This window comes from Cicer arietinum, chromosome 6, assembly GCF_000331145.2.
Source record: "Cicer arietinum cultivar CDC Frontier isolate Library 1 chromosome 6, Cicar.CDCFrontier_v2.0, whole genome shotgun sequence".
Classification (NCBI taxonomy): Eukaryota; Viridiplantae; Streptophyta; class Magnoliopsida; order Fabales; family Fabaceae; genus Cicer; species Cicer arietinum.
In genome coordinates, this window is record NC_021165.2 from 41,010,707 (window position 1) to 41,029,765 (window position 19,059).

General features: G+C 32.3%; 1 protein-coding gene across 1 annotated transcript; it reads left to right on the forward strand.

Moving 5' to 3' along the window:
• The first annotated feature begins 10,652 nt into the window (after positions 1 to 10,652).
• Positions 10,653 to 18,780, forward strand: LOC101500464 (3-phosphoshikimate 1-carboxyvinyltransferase 2). The gene is made up of 8 exons (XM_004506480.4): positions 10,653 to 11,140; positions 12,278 to 12,522; positions 12,981 to 13,134; positions 13,719 to 13,933; positions 14,013 to 14,130; positions 16,248 to 16,458; positions 18,028 to 18,089; positions 18,341 to 18,780. Exons 1-8 carry the CDS (start codon positions 10,787 to 10,789, stop codon positions 18,557 to 18,559), a joined length of 1,578 nt encoding a protein of 525 aa, XP_004506537.1. The 5' UTR covers positions 10,653 to 10,786; the 3' UTR covers positions 18,560 to 18,780.
• Positions 18,781 to 19,059: the final 279 nt, after the last annotated feature.

The following is a 19,059-nucleotide window of genomic DNA, read 5'->3' on the forward strand; positions in this document are numbered from 1 at the left end:
TTAGAAGGAGACAAATTAATATCTAAATTACCCTGTAACATGCAACAATGAAAACCTTGAAGATATGAAGGAGGATGAATAGTCCTGACACTCTTCCTATGAGTAATAACGGGCACAATAGGAGAAATGGCAGGTGCAGAATTTGAGGCATCTGAATCCAGATCAGCAGTTGAATCAGATTTGATGTCAACAAGTTAATCATGGTGATTAGGTGAGCTGGCAGCTGCAGTACTTGTGTCAATTTCCAAAGGAGTAGCAGAACAAGATGCAGGGGAAAGGGGAGGGGATGCAATATTATGAAAATCATCAAATACAAGACCATTGTTATTAGGGAGAGGATTTGGTTGCTGCAAAGTAGAATTAACTATAGAATAAGGAAATATAAACTAAAAAAAAAAAAAAACAATGTCCCTCGACATAAATATTTCTTTATTATGAACATAAAAAAGAACATAACCTTTAGTGTTTGGTTTTTGTCCCAAGTAAACGCATTTGCGAGATTGTGAGTCAAATTTCTTCCTATTAGATTTTAAAGTAGTAGAGAAAAACAAGCAACCAAAAACTTTCAAGTTGGAAATGTCAGGAGAAGTATTATAAAGTATGTTAAAAGGAGAATCAAAATGTAATAGCTTGGAAGACAACCTATTAATAAGAAAGACTGCATGAACAATGGCATGAGCTCAAAAAGGTTTGGAAAGTTTTGCTTGAAACAAAAGTGCACGGGCCACATTCAAAACGTGTTGATGTTTACGCTGAACAATTCCATTTTGCTGAGGGGTTTCCACACAAGATGTTTGGTGGATTATGCCGTTACTTTGATAAAAATCTTTAAAAAAAAACTCAGGGCCATTATCAGTACGAACGCATTTAACATTCTTATTAAACTGAGTATAAACAAAAGAACTAAAAGACTTAACAAGAAAAGAGGTTTCAGACTTAAGTTTCATAAGAAAAATCCAACAATATCTACTTTTATCATCCACAACAGTTAAAAAATATTTGTAACCAAACATAGATGGAACGAAAAATGGTCCCTAAACATCCATATGAATAAGATCAAAACAAGCATCGTAACATGAAACACTTTGAGAAAAGGGGAATCGCTTTTGTTTGGCATATAAACATGCATCACAAGGGGAACAACATTTATTAACATGAACAAAAGGAAATTGTTTATTAAGAAGTTGCAAAGTATCCAAAGAAGGATGTCCAAACCGAAAGTGGCAGATATTTCAGTTGGTTCCTATGACATTATGTATACTAGAAAGCAAAGTTGAACGAAAATTACAAGAAACAAAAGAACCATTAGAAACATGTAATTTAGGAAAATAAGCAAATACAATCCATGTTGAATATTAGTTGTAGCAATCATCTGCTGGGAGATGTTGTCCTATATCACACAATTAGTGGCATGAAAAATAAGATTGCAGTTAAGAGAACTAATTAGCCTAGGGACATAAATTAGATTGGTGGTGAATTGAGGTAAGTAAAGTACATCAGTAAGATAAAACACGTTATTAAAAAAAAACAGTGCCAGAAAACTGAGCAATAATCATGGAATTATTAGGAAATTTTATTGAAATGGGTGGAATATGTTTAAAAGATTGAAATGTATCAGCAAAAAAACATACGTGATCAGTGGCACCTGTTTCGAGGAGCCAAGAATGATTGGAAAATAAATTCAAAACATGATGAGATGAAGGATTACCCAAAACAGATGAAGAAGAGTTCTGAAGATGATTAACCGTGTTGGAAGTAGAAGCGCCAGAAGCTTGTAATAATACGAGTAAGGGCTTCTTTTTATCCAAAATGAAACTTTGTGAACCATCGTCAACAGTGGAATTATCATTTTCATCAGCATGGTCATCAGTATCAGGATGTTGATTAGTAGAGGAACAATTGTTGGAAGTGGCATAATATGGTTTGAGATAGTTAGGCGGATAACCGTGTTTTTTAAAACATACGTCGATGGTGTGGCCAGATTTATTGCAATGAATACACACCTTGTAGCCACGTCCACGACCACCAGAATTACGTCCACCACTGGGAGCAGAGCCACGACCAAAACCACGCCTATAATTAGAAACGACAACAACATATTTTATGTCTTCATTAGGACTAAAAAACTGCCTTTCTTGTTGGATGAGCATAGAGAAAACTTTGGTAATATTAGGAAGGGGATCCATCAATATTATTTGGGACCAAACAGGTGAATATTGCTCATTTAGACCTTTAAGAAATCTAATGACATAATCGTTGTCTCTATAAGCACGAATTTTGGGTAGTAAGTTGCAAGAACATTTAGGGTTACATGAACAGGTAGGGAGGGGAAGAAAATTGTCAAGTTCTTGCCAAAACTTCTTTTAAGTTGTGAAGTAGTTAGTAATAGTGGAGTCACCTTGACAGAGGGAATATATTTCTTCTTGCAAATTAGAGATACGAAAGACATCGCCTTAATGATATCTATCTTTCAATTCCTTCCATATGTCAGTTGCGGATTCCATCCACATTATGCTCTGAGCAATGTATGAATCAAGAGAATTGGTCATTCAATACATGACCATGGTATTACATCTATCCCAAGCAATTGAAATCCGATATGAATCTGGAGGACAATTTAAGGTTCCAAAAACGAACTCCGATTTGTTCTTGGAGTGGAGGGCGACGAGCATTGCGCGAGACCATGTGTGGAAATTGGTGTTGTTGAGAGGTGGAGAAACGAGAGTGAGCCCAAGGTTGTCACTCAGATGCATGAAGTAGGGATCAAACATATCATTTTGGTAGTTTCGATTGCATTTGAGGTTTTCTTGATATGTTAATGAATCTGAGATTGATTGTCAGAAAATGAAGAAGTAGAAGAAGTTTTTGGGTCTGATTCCTCCATTGCGATTACAAAAAATAAGGGCACCGCGGAGGAAGAAGAAGAAATCAAATAGAAACGCAGAATGAAGGAGATGAGTGAGAATACACGTGCTTTGCTCTGATACCATATTAGTGAAATTCATACTCAATAATCATATTTCTGAAATACCTCATTTATTGATTAGAAAAATTCTCTCCTTGTAATTTGGTTTTTCCCCTTTTATGTATATTGAGAATCAACCAAATAAGAAAGAAAACACAAAGAAAATTTAGCCTAACTGCCTAAACAAACCTCCTAATAAAGTGGAGGTCTAAGACTTTGTCAAACTAAAATAATACAAAACTAAACTAATAATAATAGATTAGTAGTTATGTTTAATAAATAGTCTAAAAGTGAATAAATGTAATGTTGTTTATCATTTGAGTTTTTGTAATGTATTTTGTTGAGATGAACAAGATGTAATGTTGAATACTTGTGCCATCACTTCATCTTCGCGCCTACCACTTGAGATGAATGACCCAAATTTTTGGTTTCGCGAATTCGAAGCATTGCTACAAAAGGATGCCGTTGATGGAGTTAGGGTTTTCTATTTGGGGGAAAAAAGAGATGTAGAAGATGAATTTATAAACATAGAAGATGAATTTATTACCGTTGGAGGTCAAAATGCAACGTTTTGTGCAATGTCTCGTGACTAATGACCATGTCGGCTTTTTTGTGACGAACTTTTATCCCGTTTTGAAAATAATGAAAATACTTATATGCAATTTTGAATTTGGTCTATAACTTATATGCATGCAGTTTTGAATTCACAATTGAAAAATTGGGATTTGAATTAGTTGCTCTGAAGGAACGATTTGTGTATGGGTGCATTTAGCTTGGAACTTTACATATTTTGGTTCATGCTGGACCATAAAATTTTGCCTTTGAATTTTTCACATCTTCACCGTTATACTATACACCCTTGACATATAATCTCTCTCTCAAGTGTGACCTTCCACGTCATCTATCACTACCAAAACTTCATCCAAATTCATCTTCTTCACTTTTCCCCACTCGTCCATCTCAATCTCTTTCTGGAAAAATTAATTTCTTATAAAAAGAAATAAAAAAAAATTGAAAATCTCTACCAATAATTTTTTTTTTATCAAACTCTAGATCACCTTTCATAAACAATATCAGTAATATCAGATTCAGATTATCACAAAAATATAAAATCTAGTAACATCATATAGTTGTTAACATTAAGATTTGCAATTTAAGTAACCCTTCTTTTTGTCCTAAATTAAAGATAGGCTCTATTCATTTTCTTTGATAAAAAATGATGTTCCTTCTTTGGTCTCAATGTTATAAACATGAGTTTTATCTCTAATGATATAAGAACAAAAACAAAGAATATATGAGTTTTGTAGAATGTCTTGCTGATGTTGCAGGTTGAAGATTTGGATACTAGGTAAAAGAGAGAGAGTGATTGAGTACAATGAGAGAGATAGAGTTGATTTTCTTTTTAAGTTCAAGGGCTTATATTTGGTGCGAACTAGCCTATGATAAGTTTGATGGATAATCTAATCTAATGGTTGAAAGAAAGTTGTCTATGTTGGACCAATCTTTTTGTAGGTCCATTTTATACGGAACGATGTGCACTTGCACACTCCGAACTTTGCAAAATTGCAACAATACTCACATTTTCTTGGATTTTGACCATGCTGAATTTTTTATTTTGTATCAGACCCAAAGATTTTTCACTTTAAGCCCTATACTCGCACCTCTTTTCACTTTAAGCCATCTCCTCTCACCTTATATAATGACAATGCATGTCACAAAAGTATTTTTATTATTTTCAAAAATGGATTATCATTAATTAGTATTTCATCTTCTCTTCATCATAATAACTCACTTCAAGAGTTTCTCATCAAGACAAAATGAACATATATTCAAAAATAATTTTACAATGTACACGAGTATATTTTTCTCCATTTCTCATTTCTTTCATTACCTATCTTGTTTTCTATTTTCTTTTGTTTCTTCTGTAGTATCCCAATTTTATCCGGTCAATTAATTTTTTTTTATTTAAAATAAGTCATATGTTTAATTTTAATATTTGCCATAATTATTATTTTCCTAAAAAAAAGGGGTTCCTTTTTGCATCTGGTTATGATTGTCTCTAGTTCCTTGTTGTCTATAATTCTTGTTGCCTCTAGCTCTGGTTGCCTCTGGTTCTGGTAACCTCTGGCTCCTTGATGCCTCTGATTCTGTTTGCCTCTGGTTCTGTTTGCCTCCGATTCTGGTTCCCGGTTCTCTTCGATTCTGGTTCCCTCTAATTCCTAGTTGCCTTTGGTTCGAATTCCTTTTCGATTTTGGTTCCCTTTAGTTATGATTTCATGTGGTTCCTTGTTGCCTTTGGTTGCCTCTGGGTCCCTCTAGTTCCTGGTTTCCTCTAATTTTGGTTGTTTGGTAGTATTAGCACTCCCTTCCATCTTTTTAGCCTCCTTTCTTTTCACCTTTCTTACAACTACACTTTTCCCAAGTATACACACAATTAAAAAGTACATCCTCGCTTCCTTCTATCTCTTCAACCTTTTTTAGCTTATTTTGATTTTCTCCTTTTTTCCTAATACATCTACAATTGTTACCATGTATACTAGCAATTAAAAAGTGCATTTTCTTTTTCTAGATTTACCTTAGTAAATCCAAATTTTCTGCAAAATAAAAAAAAATAAAAAATAAACGATTATCTAAAACTCAATTTTATCTCATGGATACAAAGATTTATCATTTTAGTCTATAAATTGAGAGCAAAAAACTCACATAAAAACAGAAAAAAGAGGAAACAAACAATAAAAAAGTAGAAGAAAAATAGCAAGCTTACCTTCTTCCTCCCCACATTCATCCATAAACCATAACAACCTCAATATTTGATCGACCGCGAAGAATCTGACGACCCCCCACCTCCGACTTCCTCGCGCACCACCGCCTTCATCTTCCTTTGCCACCAAACTTTTGCCAAGACCTGTGCCAAAAAATGCTCAAAACATTTTCAGCCACCACATATCGGAGGTCACATACTCTCTCTCTCTCTCTCTCTTTGTCTCTCTTTCCACTTCATTTCCTTTCTATTTCTTTTTTTTTCCAAACCCATTTCATGGAAGAGGTAGCGCCTCTCATTCTGTAGCAGTAGAAGACCTAGTATCTTCTTTCAATTTTCTATGCCTATTATTATATTAGTTATTTTTTGTTTAATCAAATTAAAATGTTTGATTCTAATTCTAATTTGTTTATCTAGTAGATTTGTCTCCAGCCCTATATTTTTTTAACTACTCTTCGTCAACTTTTTGTTTTGTTTAATTTCATAGTGATATCTACACTTTCTTAATATTTAACATCAAATTTTAATACTTACACATATCAAATCAATTTTCTTTTAGAAAAATGAGAGCGATTTACATGTGACATCTTATTAATCTTAGATATTTACGACACATGACTTGCAACAACTTGGTGATCTCAACGCTAAAAATAATATTATTTTTTGTTCCCACTATTTCAAAATAATCTATTTGTTTAATAGAAGTCAACGTAATGAAGGTGCAAAATTAAATGATGTTGTCACAACAACACCATCAATTAGCAATCAATTAGGACGTCCTAGTGGGAAGGCCCAAACACATTGGTTGAGTGATGCTGAAAGAAGGTATGCTCATGCACACATCCTCATCAATTGCAACGAGGTCAAACCATATATTGAGTAAGTAGTCTGTAAGCACACACCCCACATAATTACCAAATACATGCAATAACAATTCTCTCATTATTGGTTTGATGAAGGACAACTCTTGGGTTGACGAAAGAGCAAAAAAAACATATGTAAGAAGAAGGACAACTCTTGTGTTGATGAAAGAGCAAAAAAAACATATGTAAGAAATATTAAATCATTCATTCATTCTTTCATTTGTATTTCTTGTAAAAGTAATTTGATCATGTTAAATTATTTTCTATTTGAGTAGGAAATATTTCAAGGTAAGTTGCAACAAGCTTCTAAAAATGGACAAGCATCTAGTAGTTGTAGCCAAGTGGTTAATGCGGAAGCTCGCTTAGACATGTGGGTCAAATCTGTTGAGGGGAAGAATAAAGGGAGGATCTATGGTGCTGGAGATAAATCCTCGCTTTATAGACCAGATGTCGCAAGTCTAGTACCAAATTCTCGTCCATCTAGAGGTTGCGTCAATGTCTTGTCTTAGCACTCTAACGAGATAGCTGCACAAATAGCAGCATTTGAGGAGCGAGCAAAAGCGGCAGAACACGAGGCGCGAGAGGAGCTAAGGAAATCAGAGCAACGTCGAAAGAGGATGAGCAGCGCACTATAGAGCTCCAGATACAGCTAGCAACATTGGCAAAAAGTGTTGCTTCCATACAGGCTGAGTCATCCCGTCGTCATCGTCATCCTGATTACGACGAGGATGAGTCTAACGATGGTGACGACGATGAGTAGTACTGATTTCAGTGTCAGTTTCGTATAGTAGTTATGACTACATATTTTGCTTAGACTTGTAGGCATTATCTATATATATTCTTACGATAATGTTGTTATGTGTATTTTGAAACTTATAGTAGTGACAATGTGTTTATTTTGAGAATTATGGTAGTGTAAGTTGTCCTTATTTTGAAACTTGTGGCAGTCAGGATGTGTATTTTAAAAACACTGTTTATATAAAATTTCACTTTGTTTTGACAACGATGTTTTAATATGCTGATAATTTGTTTTAAACATATATTAAAAAAATACAGCAAAGTGTAAAAAAACAAAAATAGATTTTTAATCATTTTTTCATTACCCATGAACATGTCATGGATAAAATTATAAATATCAAATATAAAACAGTATAATTTGTCACGGATGGTCCGTGAGTAATGTTACTTGCGACATGTCCGTCGGTAATTATCTACGACTTTATCCACAGAACATCTACGAGTAAGTTTACACACGGAATCTCGGTAAGTCATACTACCCACAGACAATCCTTAAGTAAGTGTATCCTATTGCTTTTCCGTCGGTAAATATTTTTCTACGAGCGATTTAGCTACGAACCCGTGTTCGTGGGTAATCCATGCGTAATTTTAAATTACCTACGGATATGCCATGGATAACGATAAAATCTGCCGTAGATAACAACAATTTTTTTTATAGTGAATTACACTATCAAATTTTCTTAATAAAAATGAAATTTCTAATAAACACTTAGATTTAGGAATGTGGTAATAGATGATGTAAGTAATTAAAAAATAAGTAAATAATATCATGATTTTCATATATATATATATATATAAATTTTATAATTTAAATAAAAAATAATAGATTTAAATAATTTATTTAATTAAATATAGACTATTACTAGTTTAAGATAATTAACTATCCAATTGATGGTCAAATTAATGAGAAATTTGTAAAATAAAAAAACACCTTATGATATTAGTGTGTAGACTTAAAGAGGTGGTTGTGTCTTTTTTTTTTTCTTTTAAAAAAGGATAATTATTTCACATAAAAAAAATTATAAAAAAAAAAAACACATCAAATATTTAATAAAGGGGGTCGAACATGGTGGGTGAGAATAAGACACTGTCGGTTCTCACCAACCCACTCACCAACCCATTAGTTAATAAATGTTATAGGCACCCTTATATTCAATATTCCTTTTTATTTATTTATTTATTTACTTATTTTCATTAATTCATTTACATATCTATTGAGTAAAAGTAAGTTACTTATTTATTTATCTATCCATTTGGTAATGGTTATTAAATATTTATGCTTTACTGAAAAGTTTTAAAAAATTCCTCAATAATCAATTTATTTGACCATTATATATAGAATAAGAAAAATATGTAAATAAAATAGATGTACTTATATTTTTATTAAATTACTCTCATTAAATATTGATGTTTCACTATTATCATTAATGTAAAATAGAAAATATTGAATTGATAATTATGTAAATAATATTATTAATTATATACGATTGACAAAATATACAAATTCATTTATTTTTGTAAGTACATTTTCAATTTTTATTTTATAAAAATTTGTCTAATTTTATTTGTTAATAAAGAGGTAAGAAACTTTTAAAAAAAATTATCGATATATTTAAAAATAATAAAAATATCAAAAATTGATTTTATTATTTTTTAAAATATATATTTATTAACTGGTATTTATTTTCTTATTAAAATAAAATAAACATATATTTTTAAAAATTAAAATATTTTTATAAAGTAAACGATGCCTAATTGATATCACCATAAAAGTTAAAAGTGTAAATTAATTTGAGAATCTTTTTTACATATATTATGAGAGATTTTCCTTACAAAGTAAGAGACCTAATTTATATCACCATAAGTTAAAAGTGTATTTCGGGAAAGTTGAATATTTGTTATTGAGAATTCAAATTTATTTAAGTATTATTCATTTTTTTCTATTTATTTTGATGTAATTTCGATTGACCTATATGCAATGTAAAACTTGGGATTTCTTTTTAATATATAAAATATTTTTTAAATTTTAAAATACTTCACTTTGAAAAAATATTATGTGTTATTTTTTAGATTTTCATTAAGTCATGCATCTCTATGCGACCACGTGAAGAAAAAAATATTAAAAGTAGTAGTATATTTTTTCATTTTTTTAATTAATTGATAAAATAAAAAATATAGTAAATAAATAATTAAAAATTATAATTATTAATTAATAATAATATGAAATTAATTAAAATTAGTAAAAAAGATTATAAAGATTGAATAGAATAGGCGATGACAGTATGATAATATTTTAACAATTCTCTCATATTTCATAGCGTATTTATTTGTTAATTATTTACTATTATGCAACATTGTCAATAAATTAGCAACTATCTCGTTTTGTGCAACCCATTTTATTTATTAAGATATAAATTTTATATATATATATATATATATATATATATATATGATTAGCATGTCCACGTTTTTAGTTTATTGTGGTTCATCATATAGTTTAATTTTGTTTTTTTAGAGAAAAAAAAAAGAAGAAAAAGATACATTTACTAACATTAAAAATGAAATAGACGTTAGTAATAAGATGTACAACATTACTTTGTAATCCAAAATATTTACTAATCATAATCCAAAATATTATCTGGATGTTATCGACAACTTTACTTGGTCTCTATAACTATATTTGTATTTTTTTTTACTAATTTTATATTAATTATTATTTTGAATGAATTATTTATAAATTTATATTTTATATTATTTAAATATATAAAGAATATATGAATAGAATGTCGCATCTTGATACCAACTACTAGTCTTAAAAAAATTTCACATGGTCATATTAAGTATGCGATCTAGTGAAAAACATGAAATTAGAAGTAATTTTGATGAAAGTTAATTAATTAATGGTTGTGATTGATTGAATATATAAAAAAAATATATTAAAATTAAATAAAAGATAATATTATGAATATTCTATTTCTCATATTCAATCTTTATGTTTTATTTCATTTAACCTATTCTTACACATCCAATCCAATCCCTTGAATCAAATATGTCCCAAAACATCACCCATAGTCAAAGCACTTAAATTTGAACCCAATTTCCTTGGTAGGTGAAGTTCATGAATCAACTTCATTTTGTTTCACTCATTTTATTGTGTAACCAATTCCACATTGTGTTTAGTTGGTAGTAACTAGCATGTAAAAACCCCTTTTACCAACAAAAAGAAAAAAACAAGTAAAAATCCCTTTCATCAACAATCCAACAACCACGCCTTATACCAACCCCCACCAAACTTTTCCTCACAAAACCCTCCCAATAGAGAGAACAAAGAAACCGAACACCAAATTACACAAAAAAAATAAAAATAAAAAAAGTTTGAAACTTTGAGAAAAATCGAAAATGGCCCAGTTGAGCAGAATCAACAATCTAGCTCAAACCACCGAAATTTTCCATCATTCTTCAATTTCCCACAAACCCAAATCAGCAAAATCAGTTTCATTGAGGTCAAGCCTTTGGGGGTCCTCAAAATCATGGAGTTCGAAGCATAAAAATGGCGTATTTGTTGGAAATTGTGATGTGGGTAGGAGAAATTCGTGTGTGTTGAAGGCTTCTGCTTCGGTTGCCGCCGCTGAGAAGCCGTCGACGGCACCGGAGATCGTGTTGGAACCCATTAGAGACATTTCTGGTACTATCACATTGCCTGGGTCGAAGTCTCTATCTAATCGAATTCTACTTCTTGCTGCTCTCTCTGAGGTGAAGCCTTTTTTTTAATGTACTCATTCGTGGTTCTGTTATTAAGAGATGGAGTTTTGTGCTATATAGCATTGAACGTGTGTTTGTCCCACACTGTCAGTGTTTGACCTATGAAGCACAGATCCTAACACAGACACCTGACAGAACAGTAACACATCAACACCTGTAATAATTTTAAAAAATGAATTAATTGAATGTAATCAAAATGTTAGTGTCGAGTCGGGTGTCCGACACTTGAACACATCTTTGATTAGAAGTGTAGTTGCTACAAGGTGTTTGACACATTGACACCACAACGGCACCTTTAATTGCATTTAATCGCTTTTATTTTCTCTAGTTATTGTTAGTGTCTAGGTGTTTGTGTCGGTTCTTCATAGATTTTACTGTAGTTGATTTTGAGGATTAATTTGATGTTATGTATTTTAATTTAGTAATGACGATGTAGTATTCTTATGCCATGAAAAAATTAGAGATGATACGAAGTAGCTTATTATGAGAAATGGGAACAAATTGTGTCTAGGTGGTTTCAATGAAATTGGATTCGGTGCTGTCAATTTTTTGATGCATTCACACATTCAGAGACACAAGTGACCTTCTGATCTTGATCACACGGTCCAAAAAATTGAATACTGTAATATTTATTTTATATTTTAAAACACTGATCTTAAATCTGCCGATTTCCGACTGCATGAATGCGTGGAAGCCCGACTGCAGGGAAGTCAGGTTCGGTTTGAATGGGTTGCATAGCTGCTAGATACTGGACTACATTATATAGTTCGTGTTTTAACTTTTTCTTAAACTTTACCATGAAAGATCTACAATGATATGTTATAATTTGGCTCCTCATTTTATCGGAGCCAAATCCATAATTCACATCTGGACTGATTAGAATTTTTTGTTTCTTTTCTCTATCAATCTATATATGTATGTTATACATGTTTATGAATGTTATAAAATTCTTAACTGATGAATTTTCAATCAACTATTATTATTGCATTTTACTCTTTAACATGCACAGTCCTCAGTTAGAGGAGTCAAATCTATGGTATATCAACTTCAGTTTCATTTTCACTGTATTATTTTGATGTCTTTTAATTTCCTAATCAATTAGAAACTATTCTACTATGTTTTATTCAGGGAACAACTGTTGTAGAAAACTTATTGAATAGTGAGGATATTCATTACATGCTTGGTGCATTGAAAACCCTTGGGCTTCGCGTGGAAGACGACAAAACGACCAAACAAGCAGTTGTAGAAGGCTGTGGAGGATTATTTCCCACTGGTAAAGATTCTAACGGCGAAGTTAATTTATTCCTTGGAAATGCCGGTACTGCAATGCGTCCTTTGACGGCAGCCTTGGTTGCTGCAGGTGGAAATACAAGGTTTGTCTTTTTATATTTATTTAATTCACCTTGATTTTGAAGTAATTCTCATAGAACTAAGCACAACAAATTACATCTTCGCCTTCTATCATATTATAAAATTCATCCAGATTAGTCAGCCTTTCTTTTTAAAAAGAACCTTTTAATTATGTGTCTTTATTTAACATGTCAAAGTATAGCATATAAAATGTTTTATGAGGAATGAGGCTAGTGTTTTAAATAGTGGGGCTATAGCGTAGCAGAATATTAACAAATTGTTAATGTTGTCAAATAGCGGCGCTATAACATTGTTGCGTAGTGAAATTTTAACAAATCATTGTTTTCCATGATCTGTGATTGTATCTTCTAACAGTGATTATCTGCAACTTCACTACATTCTTTGATTGGAACTGTATCTACTAGCGTGATTGTTGGTCTGAGTCTCTAAATAGATCTACTTCATGTTCTTTATATTTCAGATACATACTTGATGGGGTGCCCCGAATGAGAGAGAGGCCAATTGGAGATTTGGTGTCTGGTCTTAAGCAGCTTGGTGCAGATGTTGATTGTTATCTTGGCACAAACTGTCCACCTGTTCGTATAATCGGAAAGGGAGGCCTTCCTGGGGGAAAGGTAAGCTAGTGCTAATTTTCATTTGATGTCGCATCAATACTCTATATCTATGCTTGTCTTTATATCGCAGGCATACATTGGTAATGTTATTCTCTTTTATTCTTGCCCCTTTTACAGGTGATCATCAAATCCTATACCCTAATTGGTTTTCAAATTAGATCCCTCACCTGAATAGCCTGTGTACTATTCATGTGGCCATTTGTTCATCAAGTTACTGACTTTCTTCCAGTGTTGTTTTTGTTTGGAAAAATTTCTTTGAATGTTGTTAAATAGTGGCTATAGTGATTCTATAAGTTTGAACTAATTGCTATTACTCTGCAGTATGCTATTTGATACAAAATATTGTCAAATGGCAAATAGCGGTGCTAAATCACTGTGGAGTAGCGAATTTGGAACAGACCACTATTTTCCGCAATCTGCGATTGAAAACTCTACTTCTTTGATAAGAAATAGTTTACAGACTTGCTTTAAAATACACTAAGCTTTTTAAATTAGGAATTCACCTCCTTATTCTCTCCAAAGGAAATACTGTAATCTCTGTTATTTGATCCGTTTTTAATCATATTATCCCATCTCACATGCAGGTGAAACTGTCTGGATCTATTAGCAGTCAGTACCTGACTGCTTTGCTTATGGCAGCTCCATTGGCTCTTGGCGATGTGGAGATTGAGATTGTTGATAAACTCATATCTGTTCCGTATGTTGAAATGACTTTGAAGTTGATGGAGCGCTTTGGAGTCTCGGTGGAACACAGTGATAATTGGGATAGGTTCTTGGTCCACGGAGGTCAAAAGTACAAGTAGGTTTCTATAATTTCAAGGCACATCACTTTTTACCATCTTAATGCAGTGAGATTAATAACTGTTTTTTCCTATTAGGTCTCCTGGCAATGCTTTTGTTGAAGGTGATGCTTCGAGTGCCAGTTACTTCCTAGCTGGTGCAGCAGTTACTGGTGGAACTATCACTGTTATAGGCTGTGGGACAAGCAGTTTACAGGTATATAGGCTTGACATAAGTTAGAGTCCGTTCATTATAGATTATTTCTACTTTTTATACTAATCAGAATCTAAAAAAATTATTTTTCTGATTAAAATAATAAGCTGTTTTTAATAGCTAATGAAAAAAAATCTGTTTTTAATTAGTCTGGTAGATGAGAGAGAAGATTAAAAAAGTTATTTTCAACAGTTTCTGTTTCACAGAAAAAACTCCAAATATAATTATCTAAATTAGTAAATTATTTTATCTGATTATCACTTTTATTTTAATTTTAAGCAAATTCTTACTGTTATCTGATCTATTATATTTTCTGGCCTATGCTATATCAGTAGTTACTCCATATTGTTTAACACTAAAAAATTTCAATTGTCAAAGTAAGGAATTCAGATCACTAGATAATGATATTTCAATACTGGAACTGGTGATAAAGCTCACCAATACGTTATTGTCAGTACCAATTGGGATGCAGATAACTATAGGGCTGTGCATGGTTGATTTTTTTTAAAAACCAAACCATATCTATTTTAAAACCAATATATGGATTTAGATTTATAACCTAATCCATTATTTGATTTAAAACCGGTTATAAAACCAATTGTAAAATTGGTTATGGTTAAATAACCGATTTTTAATTAAGCAACCGGTTTCGAAAAATTCAATTTGAAAATCGGTTTTTATTTTTTTTCGATAAAAAAAATTCGATTTAAAATTTTTCTGAGAAAAAAAAAGTTTTTAAATTTTTTTCTGATATTTTTTCGAAAAACATAAATTTGAAAAATTTTTCAAAAAAAAAAAATCTCAAAATTAACAAAATCAGAATTGTTTTTGAGATTTAGGATTTTTGAGAGTTGAGTGGATAAAAACCAAATCCAAATATGCAACATAAGTGGGTATCCAACCAGTTCATAAATAAACCGGATTATAACCATGTGATTTTAATTGAATATTTAAAATGGATTTGGATCCGGTTTTAGATTTGGGGCACATAACCGGATTTTTTGCATAGCCCTAGATAAACTATACTCTCCCATAGAGCTTATTCTTGCTCATATAACATTTTGTACGGTAAGTTAAATCAGAGAGAATTAGGTTGAAAAATAATTAGAGACACAAAGCTTCCTTAAAAAATAACTATAGGCAACCAACTCAAGTTAGCACAGATGGCTGGACCTTTCGTTAACACTCGCAGTGACTTCCTTCTTTTTACAGCCTCTTGTCTTTCCTTACCTCCTTATCTATTACTTGTTTTTTACTTTTGAAAACTTGCTTTTCCCTTTTTGTGACTATAATATCTTTCACAATAAAGAAAATAAAATGTTCCAAATATTATCTTAAACTGTTCATTAACCAAAGAAGTTCAAACTTCAAAACAGAAAAACAGAAGCAAAAGAAGTAGTTTTAGTTGGTTATTGATCAATGTTATCTATCAGCTGGCGGATGGTGGACCATGGTAGAAAGCCAAAAATCCGCCATATAAAGCTGCCATAAAATGCCATGGTGCCATCATGTCAAAAATTCCACCACCGCAATCTGCCATAGCGCCACCATGACCAATTTTGATAACACTGTTATTGATAAGTTTCTATCGTTTTGCAACACAAAATTTGATGTAGGTATATATGATTCTTTAAAGGGAATTTATGGTGTGTGAATACTACGACCAACCCCCTGTGCAGCCATTTTAAATTTTATTATATTTTAATGCTTCATGTGGAAAAGTTTGCCTGAACAATATTTCAAAAATTTCAAAGAGTACAAACACTAATAATGATGCTACACTAAAGCTAGTTAATGGTATGATTGCACATAATTACAAAATATACAATCATATATTTATAACACTTCCTCTCAAGATGGTGAATATATATCATTCCTAATTTGTAAGTAAGTTGGCTGAATCTTTCTGTTGGTAAGCCATTTGTTAGCTAATGCCCAGAAAGAATGTAGGTTGTAGTTATCAAACTGCTATCCAGCTTCTCTTTGATGAGGTCTCGGTCTATTTCAATGTCTTTCATCATGTCATAAGGAACAGGACTACAAGCAATACTGAATTTTGATAGACAATTTATTGTCATAAATGTACAACACTTCTGCTTAACTTTATCCTTTTTTTAAAGGGAGATGTGAAATTTGCTGAAGTCCTCGAAAAGATGGGAGCTAAAGTTACATGGACCGAAAACAGTGTCACTCTTACCGGGCCTCCACGGGATTCTTCTGGTCGGAAAGTCTTGCAAGGCATTGATGTCAATATGAACAAGATGCCAGATGTTGCCATGACACTTGCTGTTGTTGCATTATTTGCTAATGGTCCCACTACTATTAGAGATGGTATGTTTTAGCTCTTTGTTTTTGCTGTAAGAGCTTATTTCACATTTTTTTCTATTCTGGTCAATGAACTTGTTATAGTTACATTAATATTTGCGTTAGATAACATGAAAAATGTTATATAATATCTTGATCTTATCTTAGAATAACTTAGGTTATCTCTGGTTATTATTTTTTCGTATCTTAGATTATCTCATAAGATTAGTTTCCATAGTGAGTCTATTCTTAGTATATGTAACTGGTAGTAGGGGTGGACAAGCGGTCGGTTTCGGGCCCAAAACTCAAATCCATGCCAAACAGCGGGTGCCATCACAAGGCCCAATCTCGACCATGGATAAATTGGATTGTGCGGATTGCAGTTTCTCGGTTTGGTCGGTCGGATTTCCACAGTTTATGCTAAAAAAAAAACCTAATTACCAAGATTCAAAGTGAAGAAACCGAAAAACATGTTTTAAAAAAAGAACAAAGAAATCATCCATGAACGATCTTGAGCTTGAAAAACAAACAACAAACAATGTTGTAGAAGACTTAAGACTTACAACCACTACCGACCAAACAGATGGTATTGCAGAAATATTGCGATTCGTAACAAACTCGAGGCTAGAATTAACTTTAAGACCTGAGGTGGAGTTGGGCAGTTGTTGTGTTGTGTTCTGCTTTGAAGAAGAAGAAAGACCGTGTGTAGTACTAAGGTGTGTGAGAGCGAGAAAATAAAGAGGGACAGTGGCTATTGGGAATGGTGGAGTACTGGAATATGACTTAAAATCAAGTTAAGTACTTTAATACTAATACATTATAAATAATGTAGATGCTGTACAAAAGTAATGTAGATGAGACGTGTGAGAAGTGAGAACACGGAAAAAGCGGTTTGCTTGAGGCGCTGCCAAACTGCTTTCCCTCTATGACTGTGTGCTAGTTTATAGCTATAATACTCCTATTCATTCGGTCGGTTTCGGGCTTAGATGGATTGAGAATTCAAATCTGATTTCAACTGAACTTGTCTGCTGATAACTGGTGAAGGTGACCTGTCAACCTGTAGACCCGAATGAAACCACCTGAAACATTGTTTTTTCCATCAGATAATGCAGTTACGGTCGAACATCCACCCCTTACTGGTGGTGCATAGTCTTTTATTCAAAGTCGTTATTCCTTTTCTTCCATTCTTCTTTAATCTATAACACTTTAAATGTTAAAATGTTACCAGAGCAGTACTAACTTCCACGAACTGATGCAACTATGGCATAAGCACTTGTGAGACTATTTGAGAGAGCTTATGAAGACTGCTCCATAAGCTATTTTCAGCTTATTTTCATAAGCTAATTAGCTTATGAAATAGCTTAAAAACAGTTTTACTTTATTTTATCTTTTGTATTAGAAATAATCTATACATAAAGACTTATAAGATAAACGCTTATGCTATAAATGTTTAATTAAGCTGTTTATGCAAACAGGGTGTTAGGTGCATTTTATGTTATTCCGTACAAATTAAGCACTTGAATTATCTACTATATCATATAGTAACTTGTTTGCAGCACATAAACCAATTATTTTGTATTTCCTCTATTTTTTTAGTGGCAAGTTGGAGAGTTAAGGAGACAGAAAGAATGATAGCAATCTGCACAGAACTTAGAAAGGTGAGTTTCATGCTGCTGCTTCCTTTGTGTTTTTCAAGCTACGAAGCCCTAACACGGACATCAAACATGACACGACACGTGAACGCTGCTAATAATTTGAAAAATTGAAGAAATTTAATGTAGCAATAGGCGTAGGAGTCATGTCAATGTCGGACACTTACATGTGTCGGACACCGGGTGTACAGTTCTACAGTTTTGAAGTCACATGATTTTCACATGTTACTAAACTATTTACCTTGTTGAAATTTCAGCTAGGAGCAACAGTGGAAGAAGGTACTGATTACTGTGTGATAACACCACCTGAGAAATTGAATATCACATCAATAGATACATATGATGACCATAGAATGGCCATGGCATTTTCTCTTGCTGCTTGTGGTGATGTTCCTGTTACCATCAAGGATCCTGGTTGCACCAGAAAAACATTCCCTGACTACTTTGAAGTCCTTGAGAGGTTTACAAAACATTAAGCATTGTTGTATATTAAGTAGGAGAGAGAGAGAGAGAGAGAGAGAGAGAGAGAGATAAAATACTCACTAAGCAGTGAGTATTGGCTTTAGTTTTGTTTCTATATATGTTCCCTTGTGAGGACTAAGATTATTTGTATTGTTGAAATGAGGTACTGAATTTGTTGTATGAATGTAACTTAATTAATAATAATGATTTAGAGAGTTGGAGCTATTTTTTCATACTTTGTGGAGTGCTTTGGTATCAGAAAATCTTAGTATCTTCGTCGGTTTAATTGGTAAAGAATTCAGGTCATTAACTTTTATTCGAAATTTTGGTGAGACATGGGGACGTTATTGGTGGGTAATATATACCTTTGTAATGATTCTTTGAGCCATTCACTGGAATTTTTATATAATAAGATGAGTTTTAAAATGAGAATATGAAAAATATAATTATTGATTAAATCATAAATAGTTAATATTATAATAAAAAGTTATCTGTTTTTTTAAATAATTATGTG